Genomic DNA, 22,929 nt, shown 5'->3' with positions numbered 1-22,929 from the left:
GCTACATGCTTTAATAACTCAAACAGTAATACTTGACTCTCATTGCATAGTATTAGATCTGCTTTTTTGCAAATATATCCTTTATTTTTGTTTTTGTAGCTTTTTTCTGTTCCTATAAAGACATACTTCAGGTCTCATTTTCCAATCTAATGATATATGTCACTGTTATCTCTATGCAGTGTGTTGCAAATTGTCACTTTGACCTAACCTGGAGCACCTTCAGCTGAGAAAGCTAGTGTCATCCAAGTTCTGTGTATCAGCATGAAGTGTTAATTTTCTTGCTGGCACACGAAGCATCTATACCCAGCTCACAACAGATCATTGGAACAGAACCAAAATGAAAGGTCACAATGTGGGGGGAAATATAGTTTTGAAACACCCCAAGTATACCTCACCTTGAAGTAATTAATACTGAAAGTTATTCTTGTAGCTGTTGTCTTTTGAAATTATTTACCATATTTTTTATCAAATGGCACTGCAAGCTTGTTTTTTAATTCAAAAGAAGAATGTGGTAGATATACCAAAAGGGTGTTTATGAATTGGCTTTTACAGCAGTTTTTAAAAATTATTTTCTGAAAAGTATTCCTTCAGTAGCAAAATGTCATATTTTGAAGTTTTAAAACATTTCATTAAAAAAGGTTACAATATGAAATGTATTGCAACGATATGCAACAGATTTATTTTTAAATAGGCTCATGATGTGGGTGATGCAAACTAGGGAGCATTTATTCCCATCCCAATAGCCCTGAGAAAGTGGCAGAAGAAAGTGGCAGCAGTCCATTTTCATGCCGATAACCCTCCCACAATGGTGTTAAAAAGGGAACTTTAAGGTTTGGCAATCCCTTGGCAATGAACCTCTTGACCTTTCTGACAATGGGAACAATTTTCTGTCTATCTACTCTCTTGCACATGATTTTGAATACCGCTATTAAATCTCATCTCAACCCTCTCTTCACTGTCCAGCTTATCTTGTCCAAAGGTTGAAAGTTAAAATTGTGAATTTTATTTTTTCTATCTGCTTATTATAATTTGTTGTGAGGGCAAGAGCTGATAATCTCATTTATTGAATTCACTATGAGGAGTTACTGAGTGAAATTAATTTTTAAAAAACTATTGTGATTAATCCTGGATACTTCTTATTAATACGTTTTATTATCTGGTTGAGTGGCTCCTTCTAGCCTCCTTGAGGGCGTCACAGTGGTTAGCACTGCTACCTCACAGCGCCAGGGATCCGGGTTCAATTTTGGCCTCGGGTGACTATCTGTGCGGAGTTTGCACACTCTCCCTGTGCCTGCATGTGTTTCCTCCCACACTCCAAAGATGTGCGGCCTAGGTTGATTGGCCATGGTAAATTGCCACTTAGTGTCGGGGGACTTGCAGGGTAAATATGAGGGGTTATGGGAATAGGGCCTAGGTTGGACTGTGGTCGGTGCAGACTCGATGGGCCAAATGGTTTCCTATACTGTAGGGATTCTATGATTCTGGCAGTTCCCTCCGTTATAGCCACAGCATCAGCAATAGAATAAAATGGCACAAATAATATTAGCCTAGTTAGTGTTGACGTGCTATTCATTCTGTCATAGGAGCATCACATACTTTCTCAAATTCTGATCACTTCTAATGTCCATTTTTTGGCTGAACGCCACTTCATAGTGATCAGTAATGACATTACTGTCAATTTTCCTTCCCCCTTTACCAGAATGCTGAAGCCAATTATAACATCCCTGTCACTATACCTACCATGAGTTTAACTCAGTACAAATTAGTCATTGAAACTTGGACCCCTTCTTGTCTGTGCAGTTCAGTTAGTATTATATTTATCAGTGGCAGGGGTTAAAATGAGACCATGGGTTTATATTTGTATTGTTATTTTCATTGCTCTGTCACAAGGTATAAAATATATATGGGAGGAACTTTTTACATGTATGTTGCATTTTTTAAATTTCCTTAGGTGGATAGCGAATCCAATGTTCTTCAGGACGGCTCACTTGTTGATCTTTGTGGGGCAACACTACTGTGGAGAACAGCAGATGGTTTGTTCCATACTCCAACCCAAAAGCACATTGAGGCTCTTCGACAAGAGATAAATGCTGCTAGACCTCAGTGTCCAGTTGGGCTTAACACCTTGGCATTTCCCAGCATCAATCGCAAGGACATTGTGGAAGAGAAACAGCCCTGGGCTTACCTTAGCTGTGGTCATGTCCATGGTTACCACAACTGGGGACATCGTAGTGACACAGAAGCCAATGAGCGAGAATGTCCTATGTGCAGAACTGTTGGCCCATATGTGCCCCTTTGGCTAGGTTGTGAGGCAGGATTTTATGTGGATGCAGGTCCTTCAACACATACATTTAGCCCATGTGGACATGTGTGCTCTGAGAAAACAGCAAAATACTGGTCACAAATTCCATTACCACATGGTACTCATGCATTCCATGCAGCGTGTCCTTTCTGTGCTATACAACTTAATGGAGAGCAAGGCATCATTAAACTAATTTTCCAGGGACCAATTGACTGATGAAGACTTGAAGGAGGGTAAAAAGAAAAAAAAAACTTTTTTAGGAAATACTGTGAAAAAAATCTGCCACTGTAGCTGGATGCCCACTGTTGCTGAATGATTGACATCATTTTTGGAAGAATTGGGAGGGTGAGTAGTTTGGTGTGGGGCAGAGTTACTTGTGTGTGGATGATAAATGTTTTACGGGTGCAGCATTTGGAGGAGCCATTCGTAAAAAGCTACAACTAAAAAATAGAAGTTATCCTATTGTTCTAACCTATTTTGCTACAGTGTGCCCTTTGTATAGTTTTATAATTTATATGATTTTAATATATTGTATATATATATATATATACTTGAATGGCCTGTCCAGATAAAGCTGTAAATCATTTTATGGCTATTATGTAACCTTAGCAGTAAAGTATTTTCTTTCAGACTTGCTCTCTTTTAGTAAGAGTGTATAGCGATGATCTGCTCATTTACTGTAATTTGGTTTAATTTCTCAGGTGTGCAGTTAATGATTAGCTAAATTCTGCACCAGAGATCAGTGGCAAGGTGGATGTTTTTTGAAATTCTGAAATATTCTTTAAAAGCTTTACAAATCTTTTGCAAAGGTGTTTCTGAAATTCGATGCAATATTGTATTTTGAAAATTATTCTAATTTTTGAATGCTGAAATGAGCTGTGATGCTCTTAACACACCCCCTCTCACCCCTTTATAGTGTACTAAGAGAAGTTGTTATAATTTAACTGAAACTGAATTAAAAATATTAATTTTAGTGTCATATAACAATTATTTTTCCATTTGAGTTGCATCTTCAATGTGCTGTTAAGTACTATTTAAAGTATCAATATTTTCTGCGTTTCCAGTCTGTTGGCTCAAAGTTTTTGTACTGCTCAGTTCTGCTGTATAATGTATTCCTAAATTGCACATCTTCTGTTTCAAGTCCATTTAAAATTTAAACTCCTGGAACAACTCAAATGCAGCTTTTATTGATCATCATTGTATAAACAAGCCGTATGAATATCAGCAGCAACAGAGCTGTGGGCATACCTTCTGGCAAATTTTGGTGGACTGGAATATTTAAAAATTTAAAAGACCAACTGTAAAACAATTTAACAGCTGACCCATTTATAATGCAAATGTAACATCTTTAGATCACTCATTTTCGAAATATTTCCTAATAGGTTATTTTGTAATTTTTCTGAGGGGGCATGTAGGTTAGCATGCATGGAAGTTCAGATGCAACTTGCTTTTAATTATGTCTCCTTTTAAATTTGATTGAAAATAATTATCGTAAACAGCTAAAATGATTGATTCAGGATTCAAAATATCTACATTACACATTCTCTCACCATTTACTTTGACTTGACTTTTGGGGTATCACAAAATCATCAAAAAAACTATTGCCTGAAAAAGAACTTTTTTAAAACAAGCTCAGTCTCAAAACAGAATGTACACCCATTTTAATTTATAAAACTGTTTTGATGTGTATGATGCTTGCAGCTATTTTATTGAGGTCTAGATACAGATTTGCATATCTGGCTTGTTAACCTATGATTGTACTGTTTTATTTGCTCATTGTGTACAGAATAATTTTCAGGCTTAATTGTTACCATGTGCTTTGTTTCATGGCATTCTCCATATTTTAATGCATTTTCTTGATTTTAGTGTGGATTAAAAGTCAAGTGACAAGATTTTACCCTTTATATTCATGTATTTTAATCTTCTATTACAACTGGTACCTTTCACTGTAAGTGAAAATATTTTCTTGAAAATTCAATTAAGATTAATATATTTACTCTGTTATATTTTTTAACACTGTTGATTGTATATAATTTAGCTGTTACCCTTGTTAAAAGGAAATGCATCAGATAATAAAAGGCTTGACCTATATTTATTATTAATCTTTTCGAAAGATTAACTCCACTATTACTAATGAAGTATTATAGTGAAGTGTTGAGCACTCAACAATACCATGGCAAATCTTGCTGGCAAAATTGCAGCAAATAAAGTATTACTCAATTAGGCTTCTTACAAAACGGGGTAAAAGTCCTAGTTAATTTTTCATCAATATAATGCATATATGTCAACCTTGTCACGTGACTTGGAACTAACTCCATTTATTGTATTTGCTAATTTAAAAATCGCAATTAATGTCAGTAAAAGACGGCCTTTTTGATTATTTCATCAGTTGTCACACCAGTGTTAATTTCTATACATACAGAATGAAAAGCTTTCCGATTAAATTTTCGGGATTTTGCCTGTGTGCGCGCGCATTCAGAATTCTCTAGTTTAAAATTTAGTAGCTTTACTTAAGTTTGGTTTCAAAAGAATTTTGTTGGTGCCTAAGATGCAAACTGATTTCTTGTGATGTCTTATTACATGCTAATAAAGGCTTTTCCAGAAATAGTTATGCATTGAATATATTTTAGTTTGTGTTGGATTTTTGTTTCATCTGTTCTATAAAACATTTGTACATTGCAACAAATAAGATCATGCAAGTGGTACAAAGATTACAAAAATGTGTTCCATGTTATTCACAAGACCAATCCAATCCCTTAATTTTCCCAGAAGTAAAATGCTTACTTTGAAAATGTTATATATACACACGCATGCACACACACACGCGCGCGCACAGACTAAATTGATGCCTCTTTCCTATACTTTTGACTATCGAAAGTAAAACAAGTGAAGATAATTTTAACTTTCAGTTCTTGCAGAAAGCAGGTAGTAGTGGATCAGCTGACCATCATATATCTTTCCAGTTTTCCTTTTGTTGATTTCAGTGGAAATGATTATTGGGTGACTGATCTGATACCATTAACTTTATGCCATTACCGAAAGTTAAAATTGCTGTCTTGAAAATCTTTGCTTTTGAATTCTACATAGTAATATCCTTAAAAATAAAGAAAAGTCCATAACTACCTCAGTAATATTCCTTAAGCCAAAGCACTTGTACCAAATGTGAATTATGTTTTGTGCTCCGCTAAATTTCTTCCATTCATTGTTAAAATTGTAAAATTCACTCCCACACTCCAATATTTTGCACTTTGTTGAAATCTTTTGGTGCTGGTTGATCTCGGTGAACCTCCTTTGTATAGCAAAAACTTCATTTTTGTTCAGTGAAAATGTTCATCTTATTACATAAATGTTCTGTGATTCTTGGAAGTCAACACTCGTCCATTAAGTAGATTTCAAGGGATTATAGTTTGGAACTTGCCGACTTTGTTTTGGTGCATAAAAATAACCTTCAGCCAATAAAAAACAATTTACTACCACAGTGTACCTACAAGTTAGAAAAGTAATTTATATGATTTTGGCACTGGTTTTAAAAAATGTCTACAGAAGAAAATGTAGTCAACATAAAATAAAATGAGTGTATGGCCAGCTTATTGATTATAATCAAAGATATTATCATCCACTGTTAAGTGTAAAATGTAAATATTTATCCCAATTGCAGACATTCTTGGATAAGATTGTTATCATCTTTGGCCAGAATCCAAATTCCAGGAAGACATTACATTATACATGGGATTTCTGATTAAGCTCATCTTTATCATATCCAAACTAAAAATAATAAGACATTTATAGTATATAAATGGAAATTATTTATAATCTTTATTCCAGCATCAAAGAACAATACAGCACAGGAACAGGCCCTTCGTCCCTGCAAGCCTGCGCCGCTCATGTGCCCACTCGACCATTCATTTGTATCCATCTATTCCCAGTCTGTTCATGTGGTTATCTAGATAAGTCTTAAATGATCCCAGCGTGTGCGCCTCAATTACCTTGCTTGGCATTCCAGGCCCCCACCACCCTCTGTAAAATACGTCCCCCTGACATCTATGTTGAACCTTGCCCCCCTCACCTTGAACCCGTGACCCCTTGTGTTCGTCACCTCCGACCTGGGAAAAAGCTTCCCACTGTTCACCCTATCTATGCCCTTCGATCTATTCGGTCGCCCCTCATCCTCCGTCTTTCCAGGGAGAACAACCCCAGTTTACCCAATCTTTCTTCACAGCTAAGACCCTCCATACCAGGCAACATCCTGGTAAACCTTCTCTGTACTCTCTCCAAAGCCTCCACATCCTTCTGGTAGTGTGGCGACCAGAACTGGACGCAGTATTCCAAATGTGGCCGAACCATCGTTCTATACAGCTGCAACATCATATGCCAACTTTTATATTCTATGCCCCGTCCAATAAAGGCAAGCATGCCATATGCCTTCTTGACCACCCTCTCCACCTGTGCTGCCACCTTTAAGGATCTGTGGACTTGTACACCCAGGTCCCTCTGTGTGTCTATACTCCTGATGGTTCTGCCATTTATTGTATAGCTCCCCCTTACATTAGATCTACCGAAATGCATCACTTTGCATTTATCTGGATTAAATTCCATCTGCCATTTCTCCGCCCAATGTTCCAGCCTATCTATATCCTGCTGTATTCTCTGACAATGTTCATCACTATCCGCAACTCCAGCAATCTTTGTGTCGTCCGCAAACTTACTGATCACACCAGCTACATCTTCCTCCAAATCATTTATATATAATACAAACAGCAGAGGTCCCAGTACAGAGCCCTGCGGAACACCACTAGTCACAGACCTCCAACCAGAAAAAGACCCCTCCACTGCTACGCTCTGTCTTCTATGGTTAAGCCAGTTCTCCACCCATCTAGCTAGCTCATCTTTTATCCTGTGAGATTTAACCTTTTGCACCAGCCTGCCATGAGGGACTTTGTCAAACGCTTTACTAAAATCCATATAGACGACATCCACGGCCCTTCCCTTGTCAATCGTTTTTGTCACCTCCTCAAAAAACTCAACCAAATTTGTGAGGCATGACCTCCCTCGTACAAAACCATGCTGTCTATCGCTAATGAGATTATTCAGTTCTAAATGCACATATATCCTATCTAAGAATCTTCTCCAACAACTTCCCTACCACGGACGTCAAGCTCACTGGCCTATAATTACCTGGGTTATCCTTGCTACCCTTCTTAAATAACGGGACCACATTTGCTATCCTCCAATCCTCTGGGACCTCGCCTGTGTCCAGTGAAGAGACAAAGATTTCTGTTAGAGGCCCAGCAATTGCATCTCACACTGAGGAGTCTAGGATAGATGCCATTCAGCCCTGGGGATTTGTCTGTCTTAATGTTTCCTAAAAAACCTAACACTTCCTCCCTTGTAATTGAGATTTTTTCTAACGGGTCAACACATCTCTCTAAGACACTACCAGTCAACATGTCCCTCTCCTTTGTGAATACTGATGCAAAGTATTCGTTTAGGATCTCACCTACTTCCCTTGGTTCTAAGCATAATTCCCCTCCTTTGTCCCTGAGAGGTCCGATTCTTTCCCTAACAACCCTCTTGTCCCTAACGTATGTATAAAATGCCTTAGGATTCTCCTTAATCCTGTCTGCCAAGAACATTTCGTGACCCTTTTTGCCCTTCTAAGTCCTTGCTTGAGTTCTTTTCTACTTTCTCTGTATTCCTCCAGTGCTCCATCTGTTTTTAGCTGCCTGGACCTCATGTATGCCTCTTTTTTCTTTTTGATTAGACCCACAATTTCACTGGTTATCCACGGCTCTCGAACGCTACCTTTCCTATCCTTCCTCTTTACAGGCACACGCCTGTCCTGCAGTCCTATCTACTGTTCCTTAAAAGACTCCCACATGCCAGATGTGGATTTACCCTCGAACAGCCTCTCCCAATCAACAGCCACCAAATCCTGCCTAATCCGGCTGTAGTTAGCCTTCCCCCAATTCAGCACCTTACCCATAGGACCTTTACCCATAGGTAAAGTGGGAGACTTTAATTTCCCTCACATAGATTGGAAATCGCTTAGGCCTGGGGGCCTGGGCGGGGAAGAATTTATAAAATGCGTACAGGAAGGCTCTTTGGAACAATATGTTGACAGTCCAACTAGAGAGGGGGCTATACTGGACCTAGTACTGGGGAATGAGCCCGGTCAGGTCATCAAAGTTGCAGTAGGGGAACATGTGGCAAATAGTGACCACAATTCTGTAACAAAATAAGTTACAGCCATTAGGATAGTAATGGAAAAAGATGAGCGTTGTCCTATGGGTAAGGTGCTGAATTGGGGGAAGGCTAACTACAGCCATCCTCCACCAACTTAAGATGTAAACCGAAATCTTCAATGATGAAAATCATTATGGATGTTATTAGCTGAATTTTCCACTTGACTTCAATGGCAGCTAAAGTCCTGATGATACAAAAGCCACAATATAAATTCAAGCACATTATTTCTTTTTCTTTGCTGTGATATCAGAGACATTGTAAGGCTGTCTTTCTATCATTGTCCCTAGTAGGGGGCTGTCTTTTGGCATAAATACTGGGGAATATATTAGTAATTAAGATATAGGATGTCAATATTGAGAATGAAATCTGTATGTTCCTGGTGCCTGCATTAATCATTTTTTCTGTTCCTATTCTCCCTGGGTCAGATATAAAGTAAATTCTTATCACATGAACACATCACAGCAGGGCTCAAACCTCCAACCCTAAAAAGCATCCCTACTTTTCTGGTATTAATTTACGTACTTTTCTTTTGACCTGAGCATATTTTGTATTACAAATAATTAGAAGTGTTTGATATTCGAAATAGGTATGAAAAGTATAAAATGATTTCACTCCCAATGCTGATGTTCCTTATTTGGAAATTCACCGCACATTCTTTTTCAATGCAACTCTTGTGACATATAAAATGACACGAGACTATCCTATCAAAGAAGTGTAATATCAAATATAAACCCAAACTCAAAAATACAGAGGACAATCAATTATTTTTACTCACCATGGCATTGCTGAACAATTTCGTGTCATTTTCTAGTGACAACAGTAGGACTGACGTCACCGAGTAGTTAATTTAGTGCAATAATCAGCTAAAGGGCTGTAAAATTCATCATTGGAGTTTTGTTTCTCTGTCAAGGGAGCACTTATAGTTACAAATTTGCAGGCTGTATGAGCAGAATCACATTCTTATAATGTAGAAGGAAGCCATTTGATCCATTATGTCTGCACCAGCTCTCTGAGCAAATCCCCTAGTGCCATTTCCCTGCCTTCTAACCCTGCAGATTTTTCCTTTTCAGATAATAGTCTTAATTCACTTTTAATTGCCTCAATTGGACCTGCCTCCACTGCATTCTCAGGCAGTGCATTCCATAGACTCGTACAGTGCAGAACAGGTCCTTTGGCCCATCGAGTATGCACTGACATATGAGAAACACCTGACCTCCCAACTAATCTCAATTGCCAACACTTGGCCCATAGCCTTGAATGTTATGTTGTGTCAAGTACTCCTCCAGATACTTTTAAAAAGATGTGAGGCAACCCCCCTCTCCCACCCTCCAAGGCAGCGCATTCCAGATTGTCAGCTCCCTCTGGGTAAAAATGTTTTTCCTCACATCCCCCCCCTAAACCTCCTGCCCCTCACCTTGAACTTGTGCCCCCTTGTGACTGACCCTTCAACAAAGGGAAATAGCTGCTCCTTTTCCACTCATGCTCCTCATAGACTTGTACACCTTGATCAGGTCACCCATTGGTCTTCTTTGCTCCGACGAAAACAAGCCAAGCCTATCCAACCTCTCTTCATAACTTACATTCCATCCCAGGCAACATCTTGGTGAATCTCCTCTGCCCCATCTCCAGTGCAATCACGTTCTATAATGTGGCAATCAGAACTTCACAAAGTCCTCTAGCTGTGGCCTCACCAAATTTCTATACAACTCCAACATGACTTCCCTGTTTTTGTAATCTATGCATCGATTGTTAAAGGCAAGTGTCCCATATGCCTTTTTCTCCATCCTGCTAACATTCCAGATCTTAACCATTGACTATATGAAAATGTTCTTCCTCATGTCACTTTTTTGCTTTGTTATTATAAATTTGTTCCGATTTTAGACAAGATACCTCCAAATTGTTATGCTCCTGGGTGAGGAGGGATGACTGGCTCTCCATCTTTAATAAAACCTCTTGGTTGGTCACGACAAGGTTAATTTAAAAAGGATCCCTTCCCTTGTTGATACTTTTTCCCAGTCCAAATATATTTATGCTTTAAAAGGAGCCAATTGAATCAGGCTTTCTTCAGCTAAAGAAAAAGTCAATTTATTAAGTTACTAAGACGTAAGAAGAAAATAAAATGCAACCACACACACCCGAGAAATTAGTCCAAAAATTAAAGTTAAAAAGATATAGGAATCTGGCTTTGGCTTGTCTGTGAGGGGCAGATGGTGAAACTCTGCAGCCATTAAGTTGGGTGATTCTGTTAGTGCTGACTTTGGCAGTTGAGCAGTTAGTTGGAGATTCTTGGCTTAGCAGATGAACGGAAAGGAGTTGTCCTGTTTCCCTTTTCAACCCTGACTTTGGCGACTTGCTTCCAGCAATCTGAGAGACTTTACTTGCAAGAACAGGGATATCCTTCAGCTGTGACCTTCACAGCACACACCAGCACAGTAGAACCAGAACAATAGACCAGTGCATAGAGACCAGGGTCGCTTTTAACCCATTGTGTATTCCCGGAAGGGAAAACCTTAAATCTTTTGCCTCGAAACTGCTTTCTTTCAACTCACATCATGTCTGGGATATAACTCTCAAAAGATGGTTTCTGATGCGATGGTAATCAGCCTCCATTATCTCCGCAGGAGATTACAGTTCAGTTTTTGCATTGCTTCTCCTCCTTTGAAGTATCTGCATCTGAAAAATAAGATGTGACTTTCTGTTTGCTCTTCACTGGTTGATCAAGGGTAATCCACATCAGAATTTTACAAGTGGTTACATTACAATCTCAGCCAGTTTTTGCTTATGTTCTTCTTTAAAAACAAGTCTTACTCAAAAGATCAATATGTCCGTAGTTACCCCTTTATATTGAGTACAATAAAAGATTGATGTGTTTGGTAGTACAAAACTTGAATATTGCTGAAAAATGATTTTCATCTTGTACTTCTCAGAACATTTGCAAGAATACAATGCAAGGGAAATCATCAACTTTTTACCATACGAGAAAAGAGGTGATTGGTTGGCAAGTGGACTGGTAGAGGTGTTGCCATGAAGAATGCACCGGTTGATGGCGACTGACAATTAACTGCCAAACAATGTTTGAAATTTAAAACTGGCAGCTTGACTTTGATTAGTCAAGGCATTGCCCTGAGTAATGAACCAGCGAATGGCTGTAACTTATTTTGTTTTACTGAAACAGGCACAATGTGTGTGCATGTTCTTTCTGTCTGCAAAGAACAGCACCCTGTGTATTAATATATGTAGCTTCTAGTACACGCAAATGCAATGCACTGCAAGCCTGACTGACAATATTAAATTGATTGTCAGTGTAATAATGAATGAACTGGGGGGTATTTAGCAAATGTCCAATTGCGGAATCACATCCAATGATGGACACTGAGTTTTGGTTTTGTAGGCACCAGCTGGTTGGATATGGTAAGTTCCTTGCCTGCTGTTTGATATGATCTGCCTGTCTTTGGGATGTACAGCCTACATACATAGCATCGCACAGGCACCAAAATTTATATACCACATTACTTGTGTGATAGTCAGAACATCTTTTTGGCTTGATGGCAGCATCTAGTTAGTGGCAAAGAAGACAGCTTATCACCACCTTCTCGAGGGTAATGAGGAATGGGTAATAAATGCTGGCCTAACCAGTGACACCCACATCCCATAAATGAAACAGTCGCGGGGGCGGGGGGGGGGGGGGGGGGTTCTGAACTCCTAACGAAAAAAAATCGTGAATTACACCAGTTTTCCTGAAAATTCAGCACTTAGAACTTTTTTGGGAGAATCGCCCCCATTAAATTTGAGTTAATTTGATCAATTGTGGAGTATAATGAGTGCATTTGTTTGCTGGATTTTGTTGCTGGTTAGTTCTTGCTGTGCCCCATTAGTAAATTTTTCCCTAGCTGAAAAAATTAATACTGGTGGATGATGGCACATAGTTGGTTTGAAAGGGAGTATTCCTATTCTTGGTCTTGAACACTTTGTAATGGTGATTATATCTCTGAAGGAGTACCGTGTTCCTAAGGGTTTCATTCTTCAGGTGAGACATTAAACTGAGGCCACATTTGTCTGTTCTAGTGGTTCAGGTGCATCTTAAAAATGTCATGGTCTTATTTTGAAGATGAGCAGGGAATTCTCCTGGTATAACACAGATCAACAAATCATTTATCTCATTACAATGTATTATATGTATTTAAATTGCAGCCGAGTTTGCCTGCATGACAATTCCTGTGCTCAAGCGAGTTTCAGAATAACAAAATAATCTCACCTGATGAAGGAGCAGTGCTCCGAAAGTTCGTGCTACCAAATAAACCTGTTGGACTTTAACCTGGTGTTGTGAGACTTCTTCCTGTTTCAAAATAAAAGCAGAGATACTGCGTAGGTGTATAATACTCTTTGGAAGTTGATAGTCCACTGGATGCATGGTGGCACAGTGGTTAGCACTGCTGCCACACATCACCAGGGACGCAGGTTCGATTCCTGACTTGGGTCACTGTGCGGAGTCTGCATGTTCTCCCCATGTCTGCATGGGTTTCCTCCAGATGCTCCAGTTTCTGCCTACAGTCTGAAAGATGTGCTGGTTAGGTACATTGGCCTAACCAGCACCCTCAGTGTACCTGAACAGGTGCTGGAGTGTGGTGACTAGAGGATTTTCACAGTAGCTTCATTGCAGTGTTAATGTAAGCTTACTTGTGACACTAATAAATAAACATTAAAAACTTTTTTGTAACAGCAGATTCTATAATTGGACACTTCTGGAAAGGGGTTCTGGTCACAAGGAGCTAAGGATGTACCCAATCTTTGAGGCACTGGAGTTAAGAACATAAGAACTAGGAGTAGGTCATCCAGCTCCTCGAGCCTGCTCCGCCATTCAATAAGATCATGGCTGATCTTTTCGTGGGCTCATGTCCACTTACCCGCCCGCTCACCACAACCCTTAATTCCTTTACTGTTCAAAAATGTATCTATCCTTGTCTTAAAAACATTCAATGAGGTAGCCTCAACTGCTTCACTGGGCAGGGAATTCCACAGATTCACAACCCTTTGTGTGAAGAAGTTCCTCCTCAACTCAGTCCTAAATCTGCTTCCCCTTATTTTGAGGCCATGCCCCCTCGTTCTAGTTTCACCTGCCAGTGGAAACAACTTCCCTGCTTCTATCTTATCCATTCCCTTCATAATCTTATATGTTTCTTTAAGATCTCCCCTCATTCTTCTGAATTCCAATGACTATAGCCCCAGTCTACTCAGTCTCTTCTCGTAAGCCAACCCTCTCAACTCCAGAATCAACCTATTGAATCTCCTCTGCACCCCCTCCAGTGCCAGTATACCCTTTCTTTGCCCAACATCAGCCCAACCTGTAAAAGCTGCCAGGCTACCACTTGGCATGGCACTCCCACTGCCACAGGTAAAATAGTGGTTTTGACACACTACACTTGGCCCCCAACTCCAAATCATCTATGTAAATCGTAAACAACTGCGGTCCCCACACTGATCCCTGAGGCACATCACGAGTCACTGATCGCCAACCAGAAAAACACCCATTTACCCCCACTCTTTGCTTTCTGTTAGTTAACCAATCCTCTATCCATGCTAATACATTACCCATAACACCATGCACCTTTATCTTTGGTGCGGCACCTTGTCAAATGCCTTCTGGAAATCCAGATACACCACATCCACAGGTTCCCTATTGTCCACTGCACATGTAATGTTCTCAAAGAATTCCACCAAATTAGTCAAACATGACCTTCCCTTCATGAACCCATGCTGCATCTTACCAATGGAACAATTTATATCCAGATGTCTTGCTATTTCTTCCTTGATGATAGATTCAAGCATTTTCCCTACTACAGAAGTTAAGCCAACCGGCCTATAGTTACCCACCTTTTGTCTACCTCCTTTTTTAAACAGTGACGTCACATTTGCTGTTTTCCAATAAGAAAACATAAGAACATAAGAAATAGGAGCAGGAGTAGGCCATCTGGCCCTTCGAGCCTGCCCCGCCATTCAACAAGATCATGGCTGATCTGAAGTGAATCAGTTCCACTTACCCACCTGCTCCCCATATCCCCTAATTCCCTTGTCGATCAGAAAACTATCTACCCGTGATTTAAACATATTCAACGAGGAAGCCTCCACCACTTCAATGGGCAGAGAATTCCAGAGATTCACTACCCTCTGAGAGAAGAAGTTCCCCCTCAACTCTGTTCTGAACCGACCCCCCCTTATTTTGAGGCTGTGCCCTCTAGTTCTGGTTTCCCTTCTAAGTGGAAAGAATCTCTCCACCTCTACCCTATCCAGCCCCTTCATTATCTTATATGTCTCTATAAGATCACCCCTCATCCTTCTAAACTCCAACGAGTACAGACCCAATCTGTTTAATCTCTCCTCATAAGCTACACCCCTCATCTCTGGTATCAACCTGGTGAACCTTCTCTGCACTCCCTCCAAGGCCAATATATCCTTTCGCAAATAAGGGGACCAAAACTGCACACAGTACTCCAGTTGCGGCCTCACCAGTGCCTTGTACAGTTGCAGCAAGACCTCCCTGCTTTTATATTCTATCCCCATCGCGATAAAGGCCAACATTTCATTCACCTTCTTGATCACCTGCTGCACCTGCAGACTGAGTTTTTGCGATTCGTGCACAAGGACCCCCAGGTCCCTCTGCACAGTCGCACGATGTAATTTTTCTCCATTTAAATAATATTCCAATTAACTATTATTTCTTCCAAAGTGGATAACCTCACATTTGCTAGCGTTATATTCCATCTGCCAGATCCTCGCCCACTCGCTCAGCCTATCCAAATCTCTCTGCAGACGTTCCGCGTCCTCCACGCAATTCGCTTTCCCACTCGCCTTCGTGTCATCAGCAAACTTGAATATCCTAGATTCAGTCCCCTCCTCCAGATCATCTATGTAAATGGTAAACAATTGAGGCCCCAGCACCGATCCCTGCGGCACGCCACTGGTCACCAACTGCCAACCAGAAAAGCACCCATTTATCCCAACTCTCTGCTTCCTGTTAGATAGCCAATCCCCAATCCACGCCAACACCTTACCCCTAACTCCGTGTACCCCAATCTTCTGCAGCAACCTTTTGTGAGGCACCTTATCGAACGCCTTCTGGAAATCTAAAAACACCACATCCACCGGTTCCCCTCTGTCAACCGCACTAGTGACATCTTCATAAAAGTCCAGTAGATTCGTCAAACACGACTTTCCCTTCATGAATCCATGCTGCGTCTGCTTGATCGAACCATTCTTATTCAAGGTGCTCTGTTATTTCCTCTATAATAATGGACTCTAGCATCTTCCCAACTACGGACGTTAAGCTAACCGGCCTGTAGTTACCCGCCTTTTGTCTACTTCCTTTTTTAAACAGCGGCGTAACAGTAGCTGTTTTCCAGTCAGCCGGCACTACCCCAGAGTCCAGCGAATTTTGATAAATTACTACTAACGCATCTGCTATTACCTCAGCCATTTATTTCAGTACCCTGGGATGCATTCCATCCGGGCCCGGGGACTTGTCTACCTTCAGTCCTATTAGTCTACCAAGCACCACCTCCTTAGTAACAGTAATTGTATTAAGGACCTCCCCTCCCACCAACTCTCGATCTCTAATATTCGGCAAACTATTTGTGTCTTCCGCCGTGAAGACCGACACAAAGAACTTATTTAAAGTCTCAGCCATTTCCTCGTTTTCCACTATTAAATCCCCCCTCTCATCTTCCAAGGGTCCAACATTCACTCGAGCCACTCTATTCCTTTTTATATACTTGTAAAAACTTTTACTATCATTTTTTATATTTTGAACTAGTTTAGTTTCATAATCTATCTTTCCTTTCTTAATCGCTTTCTTAGTCGTTCTTTGTTTTTCTTTAAAGCTTTCCCAATCCACTAATTCTCCACTATTTTTGGCCACTCTGTACGCATCTGATTTTATTTTAATACTCTCCTTTATTTCCTTCGTTATCCACGTCTGGTTATCCTTTTTCTTACAGTCCTTCTTTATCACCGGAATATATTTTTGCTGAGTACTTAAAAAAATCTCCTTAAAAATCCTCCACTGTTCCTCAGCTGTCCTACCTACCAGTCTGCTCGCCCAGTCTACATTAGCCAATTCCACCCTCATCTTATCGTACTCCCCTCTGTTCAAGCAGAGGACACTGGTTTGGGACCCTACTTTCTCACCCTCCATCTGTATCAGAAATTCCACCATATTATGATCACTCATCCCAAGAGGATCCTTCACAAGAAGATCCTTAATCCTACCTGTCTCATTGCACAATCTGCCGGAACCATCCCAGAGTCCAACGAGTTCTAAGATAATGTGTTGGCCATATCGTTTCTAAATCCACCATTACATTGTTTTCCTATGTTTTAATCATTTGAGTGCCCAAAGATCAGTAAAACTATGCTTTTTAAGTGAAAAATATTCGTGCTGGTCGGCATTTTATTGTGAACCAAGTCATATTTTGAATCACAATTTTTTAGCGTAGCTAGAATTTCATTTTGCAACAGTTTAGTTATTTAGTTCAAGCTTATTAAAACACAAATTACAGAAAACTTTGGATATAAGTCCCTAGTCAGAAGTAGAGGGACTGCTGCTTTTCTTGATGTATATTTACCTAGAGCTGGATGTACAGGACACAATTTCAACATTTGCATTTGATGCTGTAAGGTTCAGAGTTTTGAGGTATAAAAGCCTTTTAATTAAAACAAACTCCAAGGTCTGAATTTTTAATTTCTAACAGTAGGGTCCTCAGTAGTGTTTGATCTACAAGGTATGAATAACTAGTATTTATGAATCAAGTAGAATTCATGAAGCAAGATTTTGCGTATACTTAAGAGGAAGCAGTGAAAACAACATAGAAGTTTCTCATATCTCAAGATCCCAAGAAATCTTGATGTTGTCAGCACAGACGATATCCCTTTTCTTTGTCTTTGAAGTAATGTCGAATTGTGTCCTGAAGAGTCATAACCCAGAAGCCATGGTAACACTTTATCAATGAGAATGACAATTTCTCGACTTTTATCCACCTGTCTTCCATTTCTCTTTCCTTTTTTGGGCATGGTCCAACTTCACTCCTATTGGCCACCAGATGTAAACGGTCTTGTATCTCCCTGCTTTTACAACAACCTCTGTCTGTATGGGTCATCAACCCTTGCACTCCATCACAAACATTTCCTTCCAGTTACAGAGAAGCCATAAATAAAATCACATTCTCTTGTCAACATATCCTAACCCAAGCCCACACTAAAGCTAATATAATCAACAGTTAAGACCACTTCCTATCATAATATCAGAGAATAGTGGGAGGCACAATGGTTAGCACTTCTGCCTCACAACGCCAGGGACCTAGGTTCAATTCCAGCCTTAGGTGACTGTGGAGTTTTGCACATTCTCCCTGTGTCTCCGTGGGTTTCCTCCGGGTGCTCTGGTTTCCTCCCACAATCCAAAGATGTGTAGCTTAGGTGGATTAGCCATGGTAAATGCTTGGGGTTATGGGATAGGGCAGCGGGGTTGTGGGGGTGGCCTGGTTAAAAATGCTCTTTCAGAGAGTCGGTGCAGACTCAATTGACCTCCTCCTGCACTGTAGGGATGCTGTGGTTCTATGGTTCGAATAATGGTTTCCTCTCTGGTACAGATCAATTAAAGCAATGCATGGTTTCTTCAGCATAGTTTCATCTTCAGTTTGCAATGTTTAAGCCATTCCTTCAAACTGATTTAAAACTAACACCTAATTGTATTGTGGCCATTAAGTCAGCTCCAGCTCAAGACTCAAAAAAGCTTTGTCATAAAACAATAAAATAATTATGTTTCTTCACAAACAACTATCTTCTGTTTCCCAACTACCTTGACTGTTAGTTGCCCAACATAAATTCCATCTAACCATTTAAAAAGTTGCAAACTTAAAAATTCAGAGACATTAGTCCACCCTATACCAAACACCTAGAAATGTTAAACTATTGTCAAAATCTTAGAATGCAAGGCTTGGAAGAATTGTGAACTGAGAGGAAGATAGTGATGGTCTTCAAGAGGATATACACAGGCTGGTGGAATTGGCAGACATGTGGCAGATGAAATTTAATGTAGGGAAGTGTGAAGTGAATCATTTTAATCAGAAAAACAAGGCCAGGTGACATAAAATAAAGCATACAATTCTAAAGAGAATGTAGGAACAGAGAGACCTGCATGTATATGTGTATAAATCATTGAAGCTGGCAGATTGGGAAAGCAGTTAATAAATTATACTGAATCTTGGATTTTAAAAATAGGGGCACAGAGTACAGAAGCAAATAAGTCATGAAACGTCATAAAATACTGGTTCAGCCTCAATGGGAAGAATGTGAAGGTTTTAGAAAGGGTGCAGAAAAGTTTTGCAAGAATGGTTTCAAGGACAAGAGACTTCAGTTCTGTGATAGATTGTTGAGGCTGGGACTATTCTCCTGGGAGAACAGAAGGTTTGTCAGAGGTGTTCAAAATCATGAATAAATGGGGAAAAATTGTTTGGATCTTGACTGCACTGCCAGAGCGTGGGGAGGAGACAGATGCAATTGCGGTTTTCAAAAGAAACTGGATAATTATCTGAAGAGAAAAGATTTTGCAGGGCTACGGGAAAAGGGTGAAGGAATGGGACAAGTTGAGTTGCTGTTGCCGAGAACTGATGCAGAGATAATGTGCTGAATGGCCTCATTCTGTGCTGTAACCATTCTATGCTTCTAGCATAGATATATTCAAAGAACGTGATATATACACGTGAGGAAAAAAGCTGAAGGTTACCCTGATAAGGATACCCTAATGTGATCCAGAAGAGTATGAGGTGGCTAGTGTGGAACATAAACACCAACATAAATGGGATGGGCCAAATGGCCAGTGTCTGTGCTATAAATTCCATGTGAAGCTGCCAGCAGAGAATACAAACTCTACCACATCTCCCGTCCTCAGGTCATCACAGCCAAGGAATTAACATTCAGTAGGCAAGCTATCAGCAGGACAATAATGCTGCTTTAGATACTGGGAACTTTGAGTTTCAAAGACCCTGAAATGCCTGTTTGAGAAAGCTGATAGAAATGTTCAAAATCATGAGGGGGTTAGACAGAGTAAATAGGGAGAAACTGTTCCTGATCGTAAAAGGATCAGGAACAAGAAGGCACAGATTTAAGGTGATTTACAAAAGAAGCAAATGTGATGCGAGAAAAATCTTTTTCATTACGTTGTTTGGGTCTGGAATGCACTGCCTGGAAGTATGCTGGAGGCAAGTTCAACCGAGGCATTCAGGAGGGCATTAGATGATTACTTGAATAGAGGTAATGTGCAGGGGTATGGAGAGAAAGCAGGGAACTGGCACAAAGTCATGATGTTTGTTTGAAGAGTAGATGTAGACATGATGGGCCAAAAGGCCCCCCTCTGCACTGTAACATTTCTGTGATTCTGTCTGCAAGGAGTCGTAAGATCTGTATTTTTTAACGTTGATTCAGAGACATTCAGTTGCAGCAGTGTGAGGCCTGGAATCTTCGGCCTGGCCTACCCTCTGCCAGCTCTTAATATCACCAGGCTCTGAATTCGCAGCCACATTGCAAGCTCCAGACATTCTGATCGACTCTTACCATCCGGTCTGATCTCAAACGCCTGGAACCCGCAGCCAAATTGTGCCTCACATAATAACGTAGGTAGAAATCACTCTACGTGATCCCCATGCTGGCTACTTATGTGTCGAACACAGTAAGAGTAACAGTAACCTGTTGGACTTTAACCTGGTGTTGTTAAAACTCTTACTTATGTGTCATACAGTCCTATGTGGTTGCAAGAGGATTTTCCTCTAGTTCTGATTGTTGCCAACAATGAGACACATCCCCCTGCATGTGTTATTCTGAATCAAGTGGCTTCAATATTGGAGGCAATGAAGCTTAAAATCTGCACCAATCTGACAGATTGGAAATTAGCCAGACAATTAATGGAGTGGACTGCCCTGAGTTCAGTGGAAAGAAAATTCAAAATGGGGCAAAGTAAGGGAGGTGTTGAGAAATGGCTGACTCCATACCTGCCCAATTACAGAATGCATGGTCCCTGTATTCTCTTGCCTGGGTCAAGGGATCGCTATCCATCATGCACATCTTGTGAAGAGCAGAATGGCGGTTTCTGCCCTGCAACAGTCTATCAACGCTTGCAGTCTGTGGTGAACCATAGATGGTTACCACTATGGGTACTTGTACATATGTTACTCTTGTTACTGTTGGGGTTAGGGTTTGGGTGTTCCACCTGTTATTATTGTTTATGTGGTACACTCTGTTCGGCTCCGCCTTCTTACAGGAGTATAAAGGTCACTGCTACTTCCTAGTAGTCTTTAGTCTGGGATAATATTGTTAAGTAGTGTGCTCCTATTTGTCGTGAATGAAAGCCTTTATTCCCGGGTACGTCCTAGCCTCCCGTGTGAATCAATCGCGCATCAATTTTATTCACGACAAATACTGAAAATTTTGTTCGAACAAAATGGAGCAGATGCTAAAGCCCGATCGGCTAACCTTGGATCCGCGTGCTGCTGGGGCGTCGAACACTTTCGACCATTGGTTGAAGTGCTTCGAGGATTACGTTGAGGCCTCGGCAGCAGTCCAGTCCGACGCCGACAGACTGCGGGTCCTCCACGCCAGGGTGAGCGACACTGTGTATGCAACAATTCGCGATTCCCAAAATTATAAAGATGCTATCGACTTGCTCAAGAGGCTGTATAACAAACAGCCGAACGAAATTCATGCTCGTCACCTATTAGCCACTCGACGGCGGCAGCCTGGCGAAACTACGGGACAGTACCTGCGCGAACTTCAACAGCTAGCCAGAGCCTGCAACTGCAAGGCGGTGTCGGCTACTCAATACACCAACGACCTCATTCGGGACGCGTTCGTGGCGGGAATCGGCTCATCCTATATCCGCCTGCGGCTGCCAGAGCAGGGTAACCTGGACCTGGCTAAGACGGAAGAATTGGCCGACGCAATGGAAACGGCCTCCAGAAGTCTCGAAGCCTACCTCACCGACCACGTGGGAACAGCATGGCAAGCACAGCCGCCGCCTCAGCTGTACTCGGCGGCTCCTCGGAACTGCGCGATGATGCTCCCAACTTCAGACCTGATGGCTGCGGCAGCTCCTGGAGGCCCACGGTGCTATTTCTGCGGATTGGCGAAGCACCCTCGCCAAAGATGACCGGCCAGGGCGGTGTTTTGCTCCGTCTGTGGGAAGAAAGGGCACTATGCAAAGGTGTGCCGAGCGAAGACCCCTTCTAGGCCCAGCAGTGCTGCGTGCGACTCCCCAGGATCCATCTCCTCGTCTCCGGCCTCGTCGATGTCTTCAGCCATGTGCGATCCACGGGCGCCGCCATTTCCTATGACGACGACGCTAGCCACGTGCGACCTGTGGGTACCGCCGTTTTCAACATCCTCGACCATTTGCGATTCATGGGCGCAGCTACTTTGGTCGACACCGGCCGCAGGGGACCTGCAGGGGTCCTCGTCGTCGGCTATCTCAACTGCCTGCAGTTACGCCGGGATCCAACAGTGGCGTCAATCATCCTGAACCAGGCCAAGCCTCACAGACTCGACAAGTCCATGATGGACATGGAGGTAAACGGGTGCCTGGCGCGTTGCCTGTTTGACAGCGGGAGCACGGAGAGCTTCATCCATCCGGATACAGTAAAACGGTGCGCTCTCCGTGTGCAAACTGTCAGGCCGACAATCTCCATGGCGTCGAGGTCCCGATCTGTCCTCGTTCTTGGGAACTGTGTGGTAACCCTAACGGTGCGGGGCACAGTCTACGAGAACTTCAGGCTCCTCGTGCTACCGCACCTTTGCGCTCCGGTACTCCTGGGGCTAGACTTTATGGTCCACCTGAGGAGTGTGACCCTGCAGTACGATGGGCCACTCCCTCCACTTTCAGTGGGAGAACAGCCTCCAAATTGTCCAGCGCGCTCCATATGCTGCCTCTCAACACTCAAAATTACCCCGCCTTCCCTATTCGAAAATCTCGTGCCAGGCTGCAAGCCCATCGCGACTAAAAGCAGGCGTTACAGCGCTGAGGATCGGATCTTTATTAGATCTGAGGTTCAGCGGCTCCTCAGGGAAGGGGTCATTCAACCTAGCACTAGCCCATAGAGAGCACAAGTCATGGTGGTCAAGACTGGAGACAAGTCCCGGATGGTCATAGACTATAGTCAGACCATTAATAGGTACACGCAGCTGGACGCGTATCCTCTCCCGCGCATAACTGACATGGTCAACCAGATTGCGCAGTACCGGGTGTTCTCCATCATCGACTTGAAGTCAGCCTACCACCAGCTCCCCATTCGCCCAGAGGACCGCAAATACACGGCCTTTGAGGCGGATGGCCGTCTCTACCGCTTTTT

The 22,929-nt window shown here is 41.7% G+C and overlaps 1 protein-coding gene across 3 annotated transcripts in view; it reads left to right on the top strand.

Moving 5' to 3' along the window:
- The window catches only part of LOC144507122 (E3 ubiquitin-protein ligase pellino homolog 2), a 190,865-nt gene extending 178,008 nt beyond the window's left edge, over positions 1-12,857 (top strand). The window contains exons 7-8 of one of the 3 annotated variants that reach the window (XR_013500031.1): positions 1,952-4,250; positions 11,167-11,239. Coding sequence is in view for 2 of the 3 variants with exons in the window: in XM_078233896.1 (XP_078090022.1) it covers positions 1,952-2,518 (567 nt within the window). In the remaining variant the exon portion in view is untranslated. Of the gene's footprint in view, positions 1-1,951; positions 5,135-11,166; positions 11,240-11,472 lie in introns of those variants that run through there. The other 2 variants (XM_078233897.1, XM_078233896.1) reach the window with 2 other exon arrangements.
- The last annotated feature ends 10,072 nt before the right edge of the window (positions 12,858-22,929 follow it).

The sequence above is a fragment of the Mustelus asterias genome, chromosome 18 (genome assembly GCF_964213995.1).
Source record: "Mustelus asterias chromosome 18, sMusAst1.hap1.1, whole genome shotgun sequence".
Lineage (NCBI taxonomy): Eukaryota > Metazoa > Chordata > Chondrichthyes > Carcharhiniformes > Triakidae > Mustelus > Mustelus asterias.
The sequence above is the reverse complement of the archived record's forward strand: the minus strand, read 5'-3'. Positions and strand labels throughout refer to the sequence as shown.